The sequence below is a fragment of the Oncorhynchus nerka genome, linkage group LG4 (assembly GCF_034236695.1).
Source record: "Oncorhynchus nerka isolate Pitt River linkage group LG4, Oner_Uvic_2.0, whole genome shotgun sequence".
NCBI classification, from domain to species: Eukaryota; Metazoa; Chordata; class Actinopteri; order Salmoniformes; family Salmonidae; genus Oncorhynchus; species Oncorhynchus nerka.
The window spans coordinates 77,534,614-77,557,268 of record NC_088399.1 but is presented as its reverse complement, the minus strand read 5'-3'; the positions used below and the strand labels follow the sequence as shown (position 1 = coordinate 77,557,268).

At 44.6% G+C, this 22,655-nt stretch overlaps 1 protein-coding gene across 2 annotated transcripts in view; it reads right to left on the bottom strand.

The window, feature by feature from the left end:
- The window catches only part of LOC115117810 (SWI/SNF complex subunit SMARCC1-like), a 32,134-nt gene extending 11,825 nt beyond the window's left edge, over positions 1–20,309 (bottom strand). Inside the window, exons 1-16 of one of the 2 annotated variants that reach the window (XM_029646312.1) lie at positions 20,074–20,309; positions 19,353–19,472; positions 9,723–9,808; positions 9,405–9,579; positions 9,143–9,218; positions 8,896–8,968; positions 2,639–2,714; positions 2,439–2,564; positions 2,193–2,278; positions 1,948–2,069; positions 1,807–1,866; positions 1,670–1,707; positions 1,432–1,544; positions 1,099–1,170; positions 873–986; positions 629–782 (exon numbers count right to left, since the gene is read on the bottom strand). In XM_029646312.1, coding sequence (XP_029502172.1) covers positions 629–782; positions 873–986; positions 1,099–1,170; positions 1,432–1,544; positions 1,670–1,707; positions 1,807–1,866; positions 1,948–2,069; positions 2,193–2,278; positions 2,439–2,564; positions 2,639–2,714; positions 8,896–8,968; positions 9,143–9,218; positions 9,405–9,579; positions 9,723–9,808; positions 19,353–19,472; positions 20,074–20,250 — 1,668 coding nt within the window. In that variant the 5' untranslated portion in view covers positions 20,251–20,309. The remainder of the gene's footprint in view (positions 1–628; positions 783–872; positions 987–1,098; positions 1,171–1,431; positions 1,545–1,669; positions 1,708–1,806; positions 1,867–1,947; positions 2,070–2,192; positions 2,279–2,438; positions 2,565–2,638; positions 2,715–8,895; positions 8,969–9,142; positions 9,219–9,404; positions 9,580–9,722; positions 9,809–19,352; positions 19,473–20,073) is intronic. The other variant, XM_029646313.1, reaches the window with a different exon arrangement.
- Positions 20,310–22,655: the final 2,346 nt, after the last annotated feature.

Genomic DNA, 22,655 nt, shown 5'->3' with positions numbered 1-22,655 from the left:
AGAGAGGGATGGAGAGGAAGAGAGAGGGATGGAGAGGAAGAGAGAGAGGGATGGAGGGAAGAGAGAGGGATGGAGGGAAGAGAGAGAGGGATGGAGAGGAAGAGAGAGGGATGGAGGGGAAGAGAGAGGGATGGAGAGGAAGAGAGAGAGGGATGGAGAGGAAGAGAGAGAGGGATGGAGAGGAAGAGAGAGAGGGATGGAGAGGAAGAGAGAGAGGGATGGAGAGGAAGAGAGAGAGGGATGGAGAGGAAGAGAGAGAGGGATGGAGAGGAAGAGAGAGAGGGATGGAGAGGAAGAGAGAGAGGGATGGAGAGGAAGAGAGAGAGGGATGGAGAGGGAAAGATTTGAGAGGATCAAAACAAGCATACAGGCTGTCAATTTGTACCTCAATTTCACTGTTAGTGTTCGATTATATATACACATATTTATTTATTTTCTTTTTACCTTTATTTAACTAGGCAAGTCAGTAAAGAACAAATTGTGCGCTGCCCTATGGGACTCCAAATCACGGATGTGATATAGCCTGGATTCGAACCATGGACTGTAGTGACGCCTCTTGCACGGAGATGCAGTGCCTTAGACCGCTGCGCCAATCAGGAGCCCAAAAACATAAGTGTGTGTGTGTTACCTGTAGTGGTCTGTGCTGCAGCGGGGCCAGTCCTGAGGGTGCATCAGCCAGTGTGTTGAAGTGAGGGGTGGGAGGGGGTCCCATAGGGAGAGGTCTGCTTTCTGCATCCACCTGGTAGTTCACTAACCCCCACTGCTCCAACAACGCATGGACCCTACACACAGTTACAATACACACACAGTTACAATAAACACTGTTACACAACACACACACAGTAAGTGGTAGTTAAAACTTCATAGCACACCTCATGACGGCGCAGACGTCTCCTGTCAGGTTCCGTCTGCAGGAGGTGGAGCTGAGGTACTCCTGGGGGTTCAGCCGGTACGAGTCAATCATGAAGTTACGATATGCCAGGTATCTACACACACACATTGTGTTCATTATGTCTCTGAAGGGGTACAATCATGTGTGAAGAAAACAGCAGGGGCCCAAGCACTGAACCCTGAGAAACACCTGAAATTGTTACTCACATCTCTGGAGATTTGGACTTGTTCTGTCCGTTAAAGAACTCTGGAAGAGCTCGTTTCTCGATCTGGTGAATACTGGAACATGTACACAAAGTTTGGAAAAAAACAGGCAACACTCATTTTGAATATACAGTGGGGGAAAAAAGTATTTAGTCAGCCACCAATTGTGAAAGTTCTCCCACTTAAAAAGATGAGGCCTGTGATTTTCATCATAGGTACACTTCAACTATAACAGACAAAATGAGAGAAAAAAAATCCAGAAAATCACATTGTAGGATTTTTTAAGAATTTATTTGCAAATTATGGTGGAAACAACTATAACTGGTGTGTACTCACCAGTTATAGTTGAACCAGGCGGTGTAGGACGGGACGATGATGTGGTGAGTTTGTTCTGTGATGTTGTCTTCTCCATCTGACAGACGCAGCCCCTCTCTGCCCTCCTCATCCTCCTGCACACACACACACACATACAGTACATAATTGGTATATCGGTGTGTAGGGTACAGACACACTAAATTCCTCATCAAAATGAGACAATTCAATCAAATTCTTGCAGTTCTAATTGAATTGTTACCCTTCCACCAGGAAGCAGAGAGTCATCCTCAATTTCATCTGAAGAAAAGAGGGAGAATGAGTTATAACCACACACACACACACACACACACACACACACACACACACACACACGCCCTCTCTCTCTCTCTCACTCACCCAGGTCGGTCATCATCCCTCCTTTGACAGGAGTGTTCTCACTGTCCTTCTTTGGGTTCACTGTAGACAGAGACACAACAAGTAAACATCTGTCTGTGTGTGTGTCTGTCTGTCTGTGTGTCTGTGTGTGTACACATGTACCATTCTTAGGCAGTATAATTTCTTCCATATTAGGGACAGGTGTTGGATCCTCCATATCTTTAGTCAGATCCTCCTCTACGTCTTCCTCTTCCTCCTTTGGCCCACGCCTCTTAAACCCACCACTAGGGAGGGAAGGCAGGGTTATAGAGAGAGGGCCAATAGGTAGAGAATAGGGGTTAAAAGGAACAAATATGAAAATTCCATCAAGATTGAGCTAGGGGTGGAAGAAGAGACAGAAACCTCACCTCTTCTTTCCTCCTTTCTTTTTGCCATCGGAAGAGGGAGGAGAGGGGGAGCGTCTTCTCTTCTTCAGTGGAGTAAACTTACGGTCCTGGTGGAGGAAGAGAGGGGGGAGAGACAAGTGATGGTAGACATACCAACTAAGAAAGTGCTCACACAGGCCTGTTAAAAAAAGACAGTGGAGGGAGAGCAACACACACACAAGCACACAACTAGCCCAGAGCCACAGGATCTCACACACACACACACACCTGTTGGTCTGTGACGTGGACTCTCCGGCGGAGGATGAGAGGAACGTTTCTGTCATCTACCAGGTAGTCTTCTTCATTCATCCACTCATTATACACCTCCGTATCCAACACCCAGCCTGCATGCACCTGTACACACACACGTATTCATCACTTGTGAGAAATAGTCATAGAACTGTGTGTGTGTGTGTGTGTTTTCTTACCCTCCAAGGTCTGTGTGTGTGTGGAGGTTCCTGCACCTCTCCCTCTACGTCACTGGTGGACAGCCAGCTATCGTAGCTACAGGAAACAAACAGTCATACACATGATTATGGAGGGTGTGTGTTCGTGTGTTAGGGTTGAAAATGTTTCCGGTATTTTACAACATGTTCCATCCTGAGAATAAATCACTTCTCTCACATGTAACCCAGTATTTTCCACCAAACCGGAAGTGTCATTCAAAAGCATTATAAGGCATATAAATAGGCATATGTCTGGATTAGATTTGTATTTTTTAGGGATCCCCATTAGCTGTTGCCAGCAGCTACTCTTCCTGGGGGCCAAACACATTAAGGCACTAATATGATGTACTGTTTTATACGTAATGTGACATTATTACACCACTACATATCCACAATACAAAATGTTCAATATCACCATACAACAATATCACAATGTGTGCATATGCACGTGTCTGTACCTTTGCGTGTGTCTCTTCACATTCCCTGTTGTTCCATAAGGTGTATTTTTTACCTGCTCTTAAAATCTGATTCTACTGCTGCATCAGTTACCTGATGTGGAATAGAGTTCCATGTAGTCATGGTTCCATGTAGTACTGTAACCCTCCCATAGTCTGTTCTGGACTGGGGAATGTGAAGAGACGTGTGGCATGTCTTGTGGGGTATGCATGGCTGCCCTGTTCTGAGCCAACTGCAATTTTCCTGCAAATTCCCTCTTTGTGGCACCTGACCAGACTCTGAACAGTAGTCCAGGTGCACAAAACTAGGGCTTGTAAAACTTGCCTTGTTGATAATGTTGTTAAGAATGCAGAGCAGTGCTTTATTATGGACAGACTTCTCCCCATCTTAGCTAATGTTGCATCTATGTTTTGACCATGACAGTATACAATCCAGGGTTAGAGCTTTGATCGGAAATTAAAGCCTGATGCTACCTGAGCCATACATTAAATACATTTAGAGCCATACATTTTATGAGCCCTATATTAAAAAGGCATTTAATGACCAAGCCCACATGATTGTGCCATTATCCAATACAGCTATGACATAAGCTACTGCACATTACGCACAACAGAAAAACATAAAAGTAGCTTCCGGGTTGGAGCGAGCGGTCGCATCTGCACTCGCATCTGCACTCGGTCCGCAGGTAGTATTACATTTCATTATAGTACAACGGTTTGATTTGTCTAATCTTAGCAATTCCTTCTTAGCTAGCTACACAGCCGTCTTTGTATCATAGATAATTGCGTAATTATCGTATTTCGTCGTCCTAACGCAGTCTACACTGCCCTGCAGCTAGCCAGCTAGCTAACGTCCACCGTTAGCTAGTCCACCGTCTACCGATTAGCAGCACAACTATTACACTCAACTGAACGACTTGATTAGTGTAGTGTTAGCTAGCTACATAGTTGTCTTTGCTGTCTTCGTACCCAAGATAATTGTGTAGTTTAGAGTGTGTAGTTTTATGTCGTCCTTAACATAGGAGACTCTGCTAGCTAGCCAACAGCTAGCCAACGTCTACCGAACAGAACTTCTGCACTCAACAATCCGGTCGCATTTCGCCGCTCCACAGGTAGTATCACATTTTTCATTTCATTTCATTACAGTACAACGGCTTGATTTGTTTGATCGTAGCTAGCTACATAGCTAGCTACATAGCCGTCTTTGTATCAAAGATAATTGTGTAGTCTAGAGCGATTTCCTAGGTTAACTAGCCAGCTATTGTCGTTCTTTCAACGCAACGTAACGTAATCATCACTGCTAGCTAGCCAGCTAGCCCCGAATAGCAGCACAGTAGAAACTATTACACTCAACGGAACGACTTGATTAGTGTAGTGTCAACAACGCAGCCAATGCCAACTAGCCTACTTAGTCAACAACGCAGCCTCTGCCAGCTAGCCTACTTCAGCAGTACTGTATCATTTTAATCATTTTAGTCAATAAGATTCTTGCTACGTAAGCTTAACTCTCTGAACACTCGTGACGTGTAGTCCACTTGTCATTCCAATCTCCTTTGCATTAGCGTAGCCTCTTGTGTAGCCTGTCAACTATGTGTCTGTCTATCCCTGTTCTCTCCTCTCTGCACAGACCATACAAACGCTCCACACCGCGTGGCCGCGGCCACCCTAATCTGGTGGTCCCAGCGCGCACGACCCACGTGGAGTTCCAGGTCTCCGGTAGCCTCTGGAACTGCCGATCTGCGGCCAACAAGGCAGAGTTCATCTCCGCCTATGTCTCCCTCCAGTCCCTCGACTTCTTGGCACTGACGGAAACATGGATCACCACAGACAACACTGCTACTCCTACTGCTCTCTCTTCGTCTGCCCACGTGTTCTCGCACACCCCGAGAGCTTCTGGTCAGCGGGGTGGTGGCACCGGGATCCTCATCTCTCCCAAGTGGTCATTCTCTCTTTCTCCCCTTACCCATCTGTCTATCGCCTCCTTTGAATTCCATGCTGTCACAGTTACCAGCCCTTTCAAGCTTAACATCCTTATCATTTATCGCCCTCCAGGTTCCCTCGGAGAGTTCATCAATGAGCTTGATGCCTTGATAAGCTCCTTTCCTGAGGACGGCTCACCTCTCACAGTTCTGGGCGACTTTAACCTCCCCACGCCTACCTTTGACTCATTCCTCTCTGCCTCCTTCTTTCCACTCCTCTCCTCTTTTGACCTCACCCTCTCACCTTCCCCCCTACTCACAAGGCAGGAAATACGCTCGACCTCATCTTTACTAGATGCTGTTCTTCCACTAACCTCGTTGCAACTCCCCTCCAAGTCTCCGACCACTACCTTGTATCCTTTTCCCTCTCGCTCTCATCCAACACTTCCCACACTGCCCCTACTCGGATGGTATCGCGCCGTCCCAACCTTCGCTCTCTCTCCCCCGCTACTCTCTCCTCTTCCATCCTATCATCTCTTCCCTCTGCTCAAACCTTCTCCAACCTATCTCCTGATTCTGCCTCCTCAACCCTCCTCTCCTCCCTTTCTGCATCCTTTGACTCTCTATGTCCCCTATCCTCCAGGCCGGCTCGGTCCTCCCCTCCCGCTCCGTGGCTCGACGACTCATTGCGAGCTCACAGAACAGGGCTCCGGGCAGCCGAGCGGAAATGGAGGAAAACTCGCCTCCCTGCGGACCTGACATCCTTTCACTCCCTCCTCTCTACATTTTCCTCTTCTCTCTCTGCTGCTAAAGCCACTTTCTACCACACTAAATTCCAAGCATCTGCCTCTAACCCTAGGAAGCTCTTTGCAACCTTCTCCTCCCTCCTGAATCCTCCTCCCCCTCCCCCTCCTCCCTCTCTGCAGATGACTTCGTCAACCATTTTGAAAAGAAGGTCGACGACATCCGATCCCCGTTTGCTAAGTCAAACGACACCGCTGGTTCTGCTCACACTGCCCTACCCTGTGCTCTGACCTCTTTCTCCCTCTCTCTCCAGATGAAATCTCGCGTCTTGTGACGGCCGGCCGCCCTACAACCTGCCCGCTTGACCCTATCCCCTCCTCTCTTCTCCAGACCATTTCCGGAGACCTCCTCCCTTACCTCACCTCGCTCATCAACTCATCCCTGACCGCTGGCTACGTCCCTTCCGTCTTCAAGAGAGCGAGAGTTGCACCCCTTCTGAAAAAACCTACACTCGATCCCTCCGATGTCAACAACTACAGACCAGTATCCCTTCTTTCTTTTCTCTCCAAAACTCTTGAACGTGCCGTCCTTGGCCAGCTCTCCCGCTATCTCTCTCAGAATGACCTTCTTGATCCAAATCAGTCAGGTTTCAAGACTAGTCATTCAACTGAGACTGCTCTTCTCTGTATCACGGAGGCGCTCCGCACTGCTAAAGCTAACTCTCTCTCCTCTGCTCTCATCCTTCTAGACCTATCGGCTGCCTTCGATACTGTGAACCATCAGATCCTCCTCTCCACCCTCTCCGAGTTGGGCATCTCCGGCGCGGCCCACGCTTGGATTGCGTCCTACCTGACAGGTCGCTCCTACCAGGTGGCGTGGCGAGAATCCGTCTCCACACCACGTGCTCTCACCACTGGTGTCCCCCAGGGCTCTGTTCTAGGCCCTCTCCTATTCTCGCTATACACCAAGTCACTTGGCTCTGTCATAACCTCACATGGTCTCTCCTATCATTGCTATGCAGACGACACACAATTAATCTTCTCCTTTCCCCCTTCTGATGACCAGGTGGCGAATCGCATCTCTGCATGTCTGGCAGACATATCCGTGTGGATGACGGATCACCACCTCAAGCTGAACCTCGGCAAGACGGAGCTGCTCTTCCTCCCGGGGAAGGACTGCCCGTTCCATGATCTCGCCATCACGGTTGACAACTCCATTGTGTCCTCCTCCCAGAGCGCTAAGAACCTTGGCGTGATCCTGGACAACACCCTGTCGTTCTCAACTAACATCAAGGCGGTGGCCCGTTCCTGTAGGTTCATGCTCTACAACATCCGCAGAGTACGACCCTGCCTCACACAGGAAGCGGCGCAGGTCCTAATCCAGGCACTTGTCATCTCCCGTCTGGATTACTGCAACTCGCTGTTGGCTGGGCTCCCTGCCTGTGCCATTAAACCCCTACAACTCATCCAGAACGCCGCAGCCCGTCTGGTGTTCAACCTTCCCAAGTTCTCTCACGTCACCCGCTCCTCCGCTCCCTCCACTGGCTTCCAGTTGAAGCTCGCATCCGCTACAAGACCATGGTGCTTGCCTACGGAGCTGTGAGGGGAACGGCACCTCAGTACCTCCAGGCTCTGATCAGGCCCTACACCCAAACAAGGGCACTGCGTTCATCCACCTCTGGCCTGCTCGCCTCCCTACCACTGAGGAAGTACAGTTCCCGCTCAGCCCAGTCAAAACTGTTCGCTGCTCTGGCCCCCCAATGGTGGAACAAACTCCCTCACGACGCCAGGACAGCGGAGTCAATCACCACCTTCCGGAGACACCTGAAACCCCACCTCTTTAAGGAATACCTAGGATAGGATAAAGTAATCCCTCTCACCCCCCCTCCCCCTGAAAAGATTTAGATGCACTACTGTTCCACTGGAGGTCATAAGGTGAATGCACCAATTTGTAAGTCGCTCTGGATAAGAGCGTCTGCTAAATGACTTAAATGTAAATGTAAATGCCCAGATGTACCTAGCTATATGCTCTCTTGGGTACATAAGTTAAACTAGCTCCAGTAGGCTAATCTTTTTGACTGTGGACTGTATTATATGGACTGGAATTGTTCAAACCATGATAAAGCAGGGAGAGAACATGTGATTCTGGTGCAGCACATGCAGCCTACAAAGTTACAAGTTTAGGCTAGCGAATTTGATTTTAATAGTTGTATAATTAGTAGGCTGACGCATATATACCCATGATAACATTTCCCCATGTTATTAGCCTACCTCTTTCTTTCTCTATTGCTGCTTTATTCCTTCCTCCATTTCAACAGTTAAATGAAATAAGTTTGGTTGTCCTCATCTTCATCATTCTAATGACATCCTTGAATAATATAGGACTAGAATTAGATGCAGAATGGTTGTTTGTCTGAATAAATAACTGCTACAGCCTACCAGCATAGCGCTTCGCTCTTCTTTCAAACTACCTGTGAGTTCTATTGGCTGCTGTAAAAAACATTCAGCAAACAAGAGCTTGCATCCCTCTTCAAATAGTCTATTGGCATAAGAAATTATGTCCAGCAAGGTATTGTAGGAAGCTTTTCCTGCATGGATTCCAAGAGCTGAGTTTTTTAAAGGTGAGAGGCCAGCGGAGCACAGGTGCATGCGTATTGCACCAAGAGACAGAGGCTATAAGTTAGAAGATTATTATGCATAACCAATCATTAATTAGCTAAATATAAGGCTAATACTGCATTGAATGTATAACCTGAAAGAGGTAGTCTAGGACATCTCTATATATATAGAGCTATATATCAATCTAGAACAGGATGATCTATTTTGGATGCAATTTGATTGGAGTTGATAGAGAGAAAGACAGATTGCTCGCGCGTGCCTGCATTGATTTAAAGCAACGATATTCGAGTGAGGCTGTTTTAAAACTCTGCAGCTGTAATTAAAAAATTATAATCTTTACAATTAAAATATAAGGTTGCCATGCTTTCATATAAATAATCTATTATAGTTTACCGGTTTCTCACAGTTATTTAACCCCGGAAAAGGGAGTGGTATTGGTGGTAAATCCTGGTAAATCTCGGTAACTGGGTTCCCACCATTCAACCCTAGTGTGTGTGTGTTACCTGTCAGGGTGCCTGCCCCAGTGCACCAACACATAGTTGTCCTTCCGCATAACAGGGCGCACCCACTCCCAATCTGGAAATAAGGACACACAAACACACACCAACGGTCAAAAACTAAGAACAGAACTCACAAAATTACTTAAAAATGTGAATTTGGATCAAAGCTGCCAACAGGCTATGACCCACAAAGATCCTATTAAATTAGTTACAATATGTAATTCTATGCGATGACCCCACACACACACACATTGACCTTGGTCTGTGACAGCTGGACGGGGGTAGATGTGGTGAGAGGCTTGGGTTCTGTCCTCAGTCAACGAACCCTGAGACAGACAAAGAACTACATTACCCATCAGTTGAGACAAAGAACTACATTTCCCAACAGAGATAACAGCCCAAGAGAGAAAACAACAGCACCCATGGCAAAATTACAGAAATCTTCCTTCCTCCCCCTGCTCTCCATCTATCTTCCCTTCTTGCTGCCCTCCCTCCCGCACCTCCTCCCTCACCTGGTGTTTGGTGATGATGTCAGCCAGTCTGCTGTTCAGGTTCTGATCCACCTCCTGGTCCACATACACGACGGGCCTCGACAGACAGCTATTCTGGACCAGGGTCTTCTCCAGAGTAGTAAACATCTCTACGTTACGGTCCGTCCTGGAGGAGTTCTGTAGGTCAAACCTTCTCCTGGGGGAGGAAGAGTACTCATGCAGGTTACCAAGCAGGACGTTGCCAAAGGTGTCACTCACCAGCCCTGTCAGAGGGAGGAGATAAGAGACAGGGGACGGGGGCTAGGAGGTAAGTGATAGGGGATAAGATCTGTCACTCACCAGCCCTGATCAGTCTTGAACTTGTATGCAGTGCCAAGGATGTGGCAAAGCCCGCCTCCTGGGCGCAGGTCCAGGAAGCACTGAGACTAGAGAGGAGCACACACACAAAAATACCAATAATGGCGCCGGAGATGGGTGCTGTTTTACGGGCTCCGAACCAATTGTTCTATTTTGTGTGGTTTTTTTCACGTTATTTGTACATAATTGTACATTTTGTACATAATGTTTCTGCCATAGTCTCTTATGACTGAAAAGAGCTTCTGTACATCAGAACAGTGATTACTCCCCTTTAATACAGACGCGAAGGATTTACTCCAGATACCCGACAAGGCCCAAATCCCCGTCATTCGTGTGAAGAGAAGACGCAGATACAGTGGACGCAGGTCCGGGTGCCTTGTGAGAAGTTGTTGGCGAGTGAGTAACCCTCCTCTACCATTTGTCCTATTGGCCAACGTGCAATAATTGGAGAATAAACTGAAGGAGCTCCGTTCAAGACTATCCTACCAACGGGACATTAACAACTGTAATTTCTTATGTTTCACAGAGACGTGGCTGAACGACGACATGGATAACATACAACATACAAAACAGCTGCCACCGGTAAGACAAGGGGTGGTGGTCTGTGTATTTGTGAATAACAGCTGGTGCACAAAATCTAATATCAAGGAAGCCTCTAATTTTTGCCCGCCTGAGGTAAATTATCTTATGATAAGCTGTTGACCACGCTATTTACCAAGAGAGGTTTCATTTGTATTTTTCGTAGCTGTCTATTTACTACCACAAACCAATGCTGGCACTAAGACCACACTCAACGAGCTGTACAAAACCATAAGCAAACAATAAAATGCTCGTCCAGAGGCAGCGCTCCTAGTGGCTGGGGACTTTAATGCAGGGAAACATAAATCTGTTTTTCCTCATTTCTACCAGCATGTTACATGTGCAACAAGAGAACATTTTTAAATTAAACTCTAGACCACCTATACTCCACACACAAAGACGCGTACAAAGCTCTCCCCCACCCTCCAATTGGCAAATCTGACCATAATTCTATCTTCCTGATTCCTGCTTCAAAGCTTAAATTAAAGCAGGAAGCACCAGCTCAATACGGAAGTTGTCAGATGACGAAGATGCTAAGCTAAAGGACTGTTTTCCTTGCACAGACTATAATATGTTAATCCGATGGAATTGAGTAGTATACCACATCCGTCACCAGCTTCATCAATAACGTACATACTAGAGGTCGACCGACTATAATTTTTCAACGCCAATACCGATTATTGGAGGACCAAAAAGCATATAAAATAATGACAATAACAACAGTACTGAATGAACAATGAACACTTATTTTAAGTTAATATAATACATAAATAAAATCAATTTAGTCTCAAATAAATAATGAAACATTCAATTTGGATTAAATAATGCAAAAACACAGTGTTGGAGAAGAAAGTACAAGTGTAAAAAAGCTAACATTTCGGTAAAAGTTCCTTGCTCAGAACATCAGAACATATGAAAGCTGGTGGTTCCTTTTAACATGAGTCTTCAATATTCCCAGTTAAGAAGTTTTAGGTTGTAGTTATTATAGGAATTATGACGTGTCGACTATTTCTCTCTATACCATTTGTATTTCATATACCTTTGACTATTGGATGTTCTAATAGGCACTATAGTATTGCCAGTCTAATCTCGGGAGTTCGTAGGCTTGAAGTCATAAACAGCACAGGGAATCAAGCACTGGCAAAAGCTGCTGGCAAACGCAGTAAAGTGCTGTTTGAATGAATCCTTAAGAGCCTTCCACCGCTCAGTCAGACTGCTCTATCAAATCATATACTTAATTATAATAAACACACATAAATTCAAGCCTTTGGTCATTAATATGGTCAAATCCGGAAATTATAATTTCGAAAAAACAAAATGTTTATTCTTTCCGATAAAATACGGAATGGTTCCGTATTTCACTAACAGGTGGCAACCCAAAGACTAAATACTGCTGTTACATTGCACAACATTCAATGTTATAACTATGTACAATTCTGGCAAACTAATTACAGTCTTTGTTAGGAAGAAATGGTCTTTACACAGTTGGCAACGAGCCAAGCGGCCAAAAGTGCTACATATACCCTGACTGTGCTTGCACTGAATGCAAGAGATGTGACACAATTGCAATGTAATCAGCCATAATCGGTGTCCAAAAAGGCAGATTACCGATTGTTATGATAACTTGAAATCGGCCATGCCGATTAAATCGGTCGACCTCTAGTATATACCCCAACCAGAAGCCATGGATTACAGGCAACATCCGCACCGAGATAACGGGTACAGCTGCCGCTTCAAGGAGAAGTACTCTAACCCAGAAGCTTATAAGAAATCCCGCTATGCCCTCAGACAAACCATCAAACAAGCAAAGCGTAAATACAGGACTAAGACTGAATCCTACTACACCGGCGCCGACGCTTGTCGGATGTGGCCGGGCTTGTAAACTATTACAGACTACAAATGGAAGCTCAGCCGCGAGCTGCCCAGTGACAAGCCTACCAGACGAGCTAAATGACTTCTATAGGCGCTTCAAGTCAAGCAACACTGAAGCATGCATGAGAGTACCAGCTGTTCTGGATGACTGTGTGATCACGCTCGCCGTAGCCGATGTGAGCAAGACCTTTAAACAGATCAACATTCACAAGGCCGCAGGGCCAGACGGATTACCAGGACGTGCACTCCAAGCATGCGCTGACCAACTGGCAAGTGTCTTCATTTACATTTTCAACGTGTCCCTGACCGGGTCTGTAATACCTACATGTTTCAAGCAGACCACCATAGTCCCTGTGCCCAAGAACCCTAAAGTAACCTGCCTAAATGACTACCGACCCGTCGCACGACTCCAACACCATCATTAAGTTTTCCGAAGACACAACGGTGGTAGGTATGATCACCGACAACAATGAGACAGCCCATAAGGAGGTCATACCTGGAAGTGTGGTGCCATGCCAACAACCTCTCCCTCAACGTGATCAAGACAAAGGAGATGATCGTGGACTACAGGAAAAGAAGGGCCGAGCACGCCCCCTTCTCATCGACGGGGCTGTAGTGGAGCAGGTTGAGAGTTTCAAGTTCCTTGGTGTCCACATCACCAACAAACTATTATGGTCCAAACAAACCAAGACAGTCGTGAAGAGGGCACGACAATGCCCAGTCCTCCTCAGGAGACTGAAAAGATTTGGCATGGGTCCTTAGATCCTCAAAAAGTTCTACAGCTGCACCAGAGACTATCACCACCTGGTATGGCAACTGCTCGGCCTCCTACCGCAAGGCACAACAGAGGGTAGTGCGTATGGCCCAGTACATCACTGGGGCCAAGATTCCTGCCATCCAGGACCTCTATACCAGGCGGTGTCAAAGGTAGGCCCTAAAAATTGCCTAAGGCTCCAGCCACCCTAGTCATAGACTGTTCTCTCTGCTACTGCACGGCAAGCGGTACCAGAGTGCCAAGTCTTGGTCCAGAAGGCTTCTACCCTTTAGCCATAAGACTGCTGAACAGATAATCAAATGGCTACCCGGACTATTTGCATTGACCCCCCCTTTTTATGCTGCTGCTACTCGCTGTTTAATATCTATGCATAGTCAATTTACCCCTACCTACATGTACATATTACCTCAATTAACCCAACTAACTCTGTACCGGTACCGCCTGTATATAGTCTCGTTATTGTTGTTTTATTATTTTATTAAAATGTAGTTTCTTTAGTAAATGTTTTTTTCCTTAACTCTTATTTTTCTAAAAACTGCATTGTTGGTTAAGGGCTTGTAAGTAAGCATTTCACAGTATTCGGCGAATGTGACAAATAAAATAAGATTTGAAACCCACACATGGGTGGTTTCCACTAGCTGGAAAATGCAGGCTTTTGGCCGCTTAAATCAATTAAAAGACCGGCCAAATTGTCCAGGGCTGCCTATCATACATCCCGATTTCAGCTTCAGCACCATTCTCTCACTCATTACCCTCTGCCTTACACGCATGCGCCTGCTGCTGAAGAGAGAAAGAGAGCTAGAGAGGAGCCTTGGGATACTGTTTATTGCGAGGATGTAGGTCTTTTGCACTGAAGTAAAACGAAAGTTAGAGTACATGCCTATAGTGAAAAGTCCACAAGGGGAATGTCCCCTGAATGGACAAGTTTTAATATTGTGTTGGACAAAGATGAGAAGAACGTTGGCTTGGCCAAATGCAGGCTAATGTGCAAGTAGCTATTCAGGTAGGATGCAATTTTGGAACTTTATTTTGTGTCTTTTTTTCATATTTATAATTATTTGTTTTATCCTTATTGTATATCATTGTTATTATTGTAAGCCTATTTATTCATCTAAACCAGTTCTTTAAATAAGCAAAACGTGTTTTGTTACATCGGTTGAGAAATTGTCACTGGCTAAATGAAGTCCAATCTGTCTTTTTAAATGTGTTATCCGTATTTAGTTTAAGGTTCTAAGTAGGCCTGTTGTAAAATAAATACCATTAGCCACCTGCTGTCATTTGTTGGGTACAGTAGGCACTAGCCTTTCTAGGTAATTGCTGCTAAAATGTGAAGTTTTAAACCAGTTCGCAAGTGTTTTGTTTCATTCTGTTCCAACTGTAATGTTGTGTTTGCCACAATATAATATCCTACTCGTGTTTTCCCTATAAGCAATGGCTTGAGTTACTTTAGAAATGACGTGATCTTCCTGTCCGGTTTGGCAACCCCCCTTGGGTTGTGCCGTGGGGGAGATCTTCGTGGGCTATACTCAGCCTTGTCTCAAGATGGTAAGTTGGTGGTTGAAGATATCCCTCTAGTGGTGTGGGGGCTGTGCTTTGGCAAAGTGGGTGGGGTTATATCCTGCCTGTTTGGCCCTGTCCGGGTGTATCGTCGGACGGGGCCACAGTGTCTCCTGACCCCTCCTATCTCAACCTCCAGTATTTATGCTGCAGTAGTTTATGTGTCGGGGGGCTCAGTCTGTCATAGCTGGAGTATTTCTCCTGTCTTATCCGGTGTCCTGTGTGAATGTAAGTATGCTCTCTCTAATTCTCTCTCTCTCTGAGGACCTGAGCCCCAGGACCATGCCTCAGGACTACCTGGCCTGATGACTCCTTGCTGTCCCCAGTCCACCTGGCCGTGCTGCTGCTCCAGTTTCAGCTGTTCTGCCTGCGGCTATGGAACCCTGAACTGTTCACCGGACGTGCTACCTGTCCCAGACCTGTTGTTTTCAACTTTCTAGAGACAGCAGGAGCGGTAGAGATACTCTGAATGATCGGCTATGAAAAGCCAACTGACATATACTTCTGATGGGCTGACCTGTTGCACCCTTGACAACCACTGTGATTATTATTATTTGACCCTGCTGGTCATCTATGAACATCTTTGGTTTCTGTACAGCACTTTGAGATATCAGCTGATGTAAGAAGGGATTTATGAATACATTTGATATGATATACAGTTGAAGTCAGAAGTTTACATACACTTAGGTTGGAGTCATTAAAACTCGTTTTTCAACCACTCCACAAATTGATTGTTAACAAACAATAGTTCTGGCAAGTCGGTTAGGACATCTACTCTGCGCATGACAAGTAATTTTTCCAACAATTGTTTACAGACAGATTATTTCACTTATAATTCACTGCATCAAAAATCTATTGGGTCAGAAGTTTATATACACTAAGTTGACTGTGCCTTTAAACAGCTTGGAAAATTCCAGAAAATTATGTCATGGCTTTAGAAGCTTCTGATAGGCTAATTGACATCATTTGAGTCAATTGGAGATATACCTGTGGATGTATTTCAAGGCCTACCTTCAAACTCAGTGCCTCTTTGCTTGAAATCATGGGAAATCAAAAGAAATCAGCCAAGACCCCAGAAAAAAAAATGTAGACCTCCACAAGTCTGGTTCATCCTTGGGAGCAATTTCCAAATGCCTGAAGGTACCACGTTCATCTGTACAAACAATAGTACGCAAGTATAAACACCATGGGACCAAGCAGCCCTCATGCCGCTCAGGAAGGAGACGTGTTCTGTCTCCTAGAGATGAACGTACTTTGGTGTGAAAAGTGCAAATCAATCCCAGAACAGCAGCAAAAGACCTTGTACCTGTTTCCTCCAGCATCTTCACAAAAGTATCTATATCCACAGAAAAACGAGTCCTATATCGACATAACCTGAAAGGCTGCTCAGCAAGGAAGAAGCCACTGCTCCAAAACAGTCATAAAAAAAGCCAGACTACGGTTTGCAACTGCACCTTTGGGGACAAAGATCGTACTTTTAGGATAAATGTCTTCTGGTCTGATGAAACAAAAATAGAACTGTTTGGCCATAATGACCATTGTTATGTTTGGAGGAAAAAGGGAGAGGCTTGCAAGCCGAAGAACACCATCCCAACCGTGAAGCACGGGGTGGCAGCATCACATTGTGGGGGTGTTTTGCTGTAGGAGGGACTGATGCACTTCACAAAATAGATGGTATCATGAGGAAAGGAAAATGATGTGGATATATTGAAGCAACATCTCAAGACATCAGTCAGGAAGTTAAAGCTTGGTCGCAAATGGGTCTTCCAAAATGGACAATGACCCCAAGCATACTTCCAAAGTAGTGACAAAATGGCTTAAGGACAACAAAGTAAAGGTATTGGAGTGGCCATCACAAAGCCCTGACATCAATCCTATAGAAAATGTGTGGGCAGAACTGAAAAAGCATGTGGGAGCAAGGAGGCCTACAAACCTGACTCAGCTACACCAACTCTGTCAGGAGGAATGGGCCAAAATTCACCCAACTTATTGTGGGAAGCTTGTGGAAGGCTACCCGAAATGTTTGATCCAAGTTAAACAATTTAAAGGCAATTCTACCAAATACTAATTGAGTGTATGTAAACTTATGACCCATTGGGAATGTGATGAAATAAATAAAAGCTGAAATAAATCACTCTACTATTATTCTGACATTTCACATTCTTAAAATAAAGTGGTGATCCTAACTGACCTAAGACAGGGAATTTTTACTAGGATTAAATATCAGGAATTGTGAAAAACTGAGTTTAAATGTACTTGGCTAAGGTGTATGTGAACTTTTGACTTCAACTGTACCCTAATAACGTTTGGAAAGTAAAAACCAATAGGCTAAAGTTTTGCACACATCGAAACACAAGGAATATTTTTAAATGTTGTTATATTATAGGCTGTTTTTAAGGACACATCAATATGGCGCATTTGGCCAATATCCCTTGTTTATTGATGGAAAATGTTCATCTTGTCTGTCGTGTCATAAATAATCCTTGGTTCCTGCCTGTGCTTGGTAAATATATGAGGGGGCGACATGAAGACATCCTTAGGACCATCTGGCCGAACGCCCAGAATATGTTCTATAAGTTAAGACATCTCTTTCATATCGTCTGAGATCCCCAAGGATTGGAAAGCTGCCGCAGTCATCCCCCTCTTCAAAGGGGGAGACACCCTGGACCCAAACTGTTACAGACCTATATCCATCCTGCCCTGCCTATCTAAGGTCTTCGAAAGCCTAGTCAACAAACAGAACACTACTGACCATCTCGAATCCCACTGTACCTTCTCCGCTGTGCAATCTGGTTTCCGAGCCGGTCACGGGTACACCTCAGCCACGCTCAAGGTACTAAACGATATCATAACCGCCATCGATAAAAGACAGTCCTGTGCAGCCGTCTTCATCGACCTGGCCAAGGTTTTCGACTCTGTCAATCACCATATTCTTATCGGCAGACTCAGTAGCGTCGGTTTTTCTAATGACTGCCTTGCCTGGTTCACCAACTACTTTGCAGACAGAGTTCAGTGTGTCAAATCGGAGGGCATGTTGTCCGGTCCTCTGGCAGTCTCTATGGGGGTGCCACAGGGTTCAATTCTCGGGCCGACTCTTTTCTCTGTATATATCAATGATGTTGCTCTTGCTGCGGGCGATTCCCTGATCCACCTCTACGCAGACGACACCATTCTATATACTTTCAGCCCGTCATTGGACACTGTGCTATCGAACCTCCAAACAAGCTTCAATGCCATACAACACTCCTTCCGTGGCCTCCAACTGCTCTTAAACGCTAGAAAAACCAAATGCATGCTCTTCAACCGTTCGCTGCCTGCACCTGCATGCCCGTCTAGCATCACCACCCTGGATGGTTCCGACCTAGAATACTGTAAACTCTCCTTCCAGACTCATATCAAACATCTCCAATCTTTAATCAAATCTAGAGTCTGCTTTCTATTCCGCAACAAAGCCTCCTTCACTCACGCCGCCAAACTTACCCTAGTAAAACTGACTATCCTACCGATCCTCGACTTCGGCGATGTCATCTACAAAATAGCTTCCAATACTCTACTCAGCAAACTGGATGCAGTTTATCACAGTGCCATCCATTTTGTTACTAAAGCACCTTATACCACCCACCACTGCGACCTGTATGCTCTAGTCGGCTGGTCCTCGCTACATATTCGTCGCCAGACCCACTGGCTCCAGGTCATCCACAAGTCCATGCTAGGTAAAGCTCCGCCTTATCTCAGTTCACTGGTCACGATGGCAACACCCACCTGTACCACGCGCTCCAGCAGGTGTATCTGACTGATCATCCCTAAAGCCAACACCTCATTTAGACGCCTTTCCTTCCAGTTCTCTGCTGCCTGTGACTAGAACGAATTGCAAAAATCACTGAAGTTGGAGACTTATCTCCCTCACCAACTTAAAATATTTGCTATCTAAGCAGCTAACCGATCGCTGCAGCTGTACATAGTCCATCGGTAAATAGCCCACCCAATTTACCTACCTCATCCCCATACTGTTTTTATTTATTTACTTCTCTGCTGTTTTGCACACCAGTATCTCTACCTGCACATGACCATCTGATCATTTATCACTCCAGTGTTAATCTGCTAAATTGTCATTATTCGCCTACCTCCTCATGCCTTTTGCACACAATGTATATAGACATTTTTTTTCTACTGTGTTATTGACTTGTTTATTGTTAGTGGTTAGAGTGTTGGACTAGTAACAAAGGTTGCAAGTTCGAATCCCCGAGCTGACAAGGTACAAATCTGTCGTTCTGCCCCTGAACAGGCAGTTAACCCACTGTTCCTAGGCCGTCATTGAAAATAAGAATTTGTTCTTAACTGACTTGCCTAGTAAAATAAAGGATAAAAAAAAAAATGTAAAAACATTTTTTACTCCATGTGTAACTCTGTGTTGTCTGTTCACACTGCTATGCTTTATCTTGGCCAGGTCGCAGTTGTAAATGAGAACTTGTTCTCAACTAGCCTACTTGGTTAAATAAAGGTGAAATAAAAAAATAAAAAAGATAGGATACTATGCCAGACACACACAGGAACCAACCCTATGAACCATGCCTACTTGTCTGTTTAAGCAGTATATAAACAGATCTAATGGGACCTCCCGAGGGAGCTCACTTCAGACCAGTACTTTATGCATCTAAGTTTGACTGTGACCTCCCCAGCTTGCTGTAAATAAAGAATGATTCATTTAAGATTCACTTCAGGTGTCCCTGGTGGTAATTTCCACGACACACACAATGCATATGTCCGGTAAATTAAAATCTTCCTGGTCACTTGTCCTTACAGAAACCCTAGTGTGTTTGTATACTCACAGGTAGTTTGGTGTGTGTGCGGATTTCAGCCCGTCTGCCGAACACTTCCTCCTGGAACTGAAGCATCTGAAGGGTGAGGGAGGCTAGAGCCTGGCAGGATGGAGAATCTGCCTGCACATACTTCGCACACAAACACACCATCAGTAATGCAGAAGGACATGCCTAACAGTAGGACATCTGGTATAGCTTGAGCATCTTGCTACATTGTACAGTCACTACTCTATGAAATACTGAGCACAAAACTAGCTATATAGTGTTTTAACGGAGTCGAAGATAGCAGCCTTAGCAGCTGAAAACATACATACGTAGTTTCCTAGCAAGCTAGTTACAATGTTACTGTTTGCAGATTATAAACAGTTGCTATTGTACATGAGTGGGGTCAATTCAGGAAGTACACTGAAATTCGAATTTGGTTTACTTTCTGAATTGAAATTGATCGCAACCCTGCTATTGTAACGCAGTTAGCTAGCTAATGTTAGCTGCTAGCTTACTTGCAATCTTGCTAGTTAGGTAGAAGTAGCTTCCAACCTCTGGCAGTTAGCTAGCTAAGGCATACAGCAAATGTATTTAATAACTTACTTTAGTTAGCTAGTTAAGTAGCGATAAATTGCTTAGCTAGCTAGCAGTATTCATCATGTCAACAATAGTTAGCCGCTATGCTAACTAGCCCATGATTACCAATGTAAATAGTTAGCCGCTACGCTAGTGTTAGCTCACGCACCTTTTTGTAGTGCTTCCCGATCCACTGTCGCACCGTCTCGAGCTGAACCAGGGAGTCGTGGCTCTCCCAGTACCTCGCGGATGGATTCCCGTCTTTTTTCCGCTGTGCCGTGGTGGTGTGTGGACTCTGGCTGGTCCCGGGAGTCCCGATGTTGGGTCCCCCTGACGTTGTCGCCATAATAACGGGTGGAGAACTAGCCCGCTCAAGAGCTGTTACAGCTGTAAATCAGCAGGGTTGCCAGGGGTAGAAAAAACTGTTTTGCACAAGAACCACTTAAACCCGCCCACAAGCCCTGAAAACTTGCCGGAAAAAAATATTTTTCGCAACAAGAGACGAGTTGACAAATTTATCCAATAGGTGTTTCCATTATAACAATCTAAATACAACTGGTAAAACAGCTTTACCGTGTTCTCTGCATTTTCTCCTTTGTTATTGGTTCATCACACCACATTATTTAATCTGAGCTATTGATAGTGAATGGTTAAAACGTGTTGTTCTTTTTTTCTTCAGTTTGCTTTTTGGCTTATTTTATTCAATAAAACATGTAAATTCATGTGTGGCTGCAGGCAGGCAGCCAGATGCCTCAGTCATCCATCCCTTTGGAGCAAGATGGAAAGGAAAGAGAGAGATCCATCATCCATTATGTCCAGTAGGCTACATTAAGATAGTTTTACTCTACTATAAATCAATCAATCACTCACTAGAAAACTATTATAATTTGATATTCAGCTTTTGTTCAAGTCGGTCCGTTAGACGATATTCACAGAAACTCCCAAAGTATATTATGCTATAGAGACCTCTGATTATTGACTGTTAAGGTTTCATACACATTTTTGACAGATGGAATTCCATGACTTTAACCAAATTTCCATGACAACAATTGGTGGTGTCTATGTGGCCTATATGAAAAAGTCAGCATGAATGTGGAATTGACACTAGAAGGCTGCTGGTCTCTGATCCCATGTAATCCTACTATCTCCTGCCAAGACACTTAACCCCTCACAAAGTAAAATAACTACACTGTTAGGCTACTGCATAAAATACATATGATCAACCCTCCATCTGGAGAGCTACTGGGTGTGCCAGCTTTTGATTCAGCCCTGAAACACACCCACGTCTACATATCAAGGTCATGTTGAGCAGCTGATGTTTGGGCTACAACGTGGTGTATTAGAGTGGGCTCGAACAAAAGCCTGCACATCCAGTAGCTCTCCTGGAGGATGGTTGGTCACCCTTAATATAAAATATCAACATTACAACCAAATACTTTCATGTCTTTATATAAGTATTCCCTCATTCAATGAATCAGGGATAAAATGGATAAGGTAGGCTACTTCAGTTAAGTAAAGGTTAAATTCAAAGTAATTAATTAATTGCAAGGTAGCTAACTAAGACATGTTTATCTATAACTTATAAGGCTAAAATATTAATGCTTTAGGGGAGATATATATGCACACCATGGAAGCTATTTGTCAATTGGACAATTTTTAAAATGTTTTATGTGTGAATTACATAACCTACTGTTTTTAATAGAGGGGAATCGCAGCTTTCAAATAATGTGTCCGATGTATTTCTCAACAGTGCCAGTGGAAAGGCGACAACGAGTCAATTACAATAATGCTTAGTCCTATAGCTAAAACGTTAACTAGCGAGATAGTTGTAGCATGGCTTATTATGTTTTGAATTAGCTATTTAGTTAGTCTATCATTATTTTATAGGCTACCTGCTGATGAAATCTCTCTCCTCCAATTCCCCAAAAATTGGAGGTGCCAGAATGGCGCCCTGGTCAGCTCCAGCCCAAGCTCCAGTGTGACTTCAACTTTCTGGCCAATGCCAGCTAACCTGCTACATACAGGTCTCAAGACTAACTTTTTTCATCACCATCCAGAAGTGTAATTTAAGTGTAATTTAAATTGTCCCAAAGTGAAGATGAACCATCCCAATTTCAAATATAGTGTTAGAGACCTGCTCCATGCTGTTTCATTACAACATATGTTCATATGGCAACATGGGTCTATTCCTGGACCTAGGTCATTCACACATTTAAAAGGCTAATAAGAGTAGACTATAACTAAAATGGATCAATTGGGCTGTCTGAGCCAGAAATTCACATTTTAAAAAATAAAAATAAATTGCCTCTAAAAGGCCAACATTTAAATCGTATATTTAAATCTATTTTGCCTAAATGGAGCCTACATAAATAATTTGCCTACATGTAAAATTGTAGCCTGGGTTAAAGGCGCTGCTTGGTAATCTGACGTCTGCCTTGGCTGTGCAGCATTTACAGTGAAATCTCTGCAGAAGTCAGGGCATTCATACCTCTTGCACTTCACAGAGCAGTGCAGAGCTGTTGTGAAGGAAGTGAGTTTGTGTTTATACAGGACCTCCCGCCCTCACCTACCATCAACCAATCATGTCAATGCAGAGCTAAACAGAGCCCTCCACATTGTTAAAACATTGAGAGGTGCATTGCGATGCAGTATGGAGCTCAATTTGGCCTCTGAGTGCCTCTGGAGGTTCCGCAATTGCGTCATACCATCCACGTGGCTCCTCCAACCACATTTTAGATTCAAGCATGAATT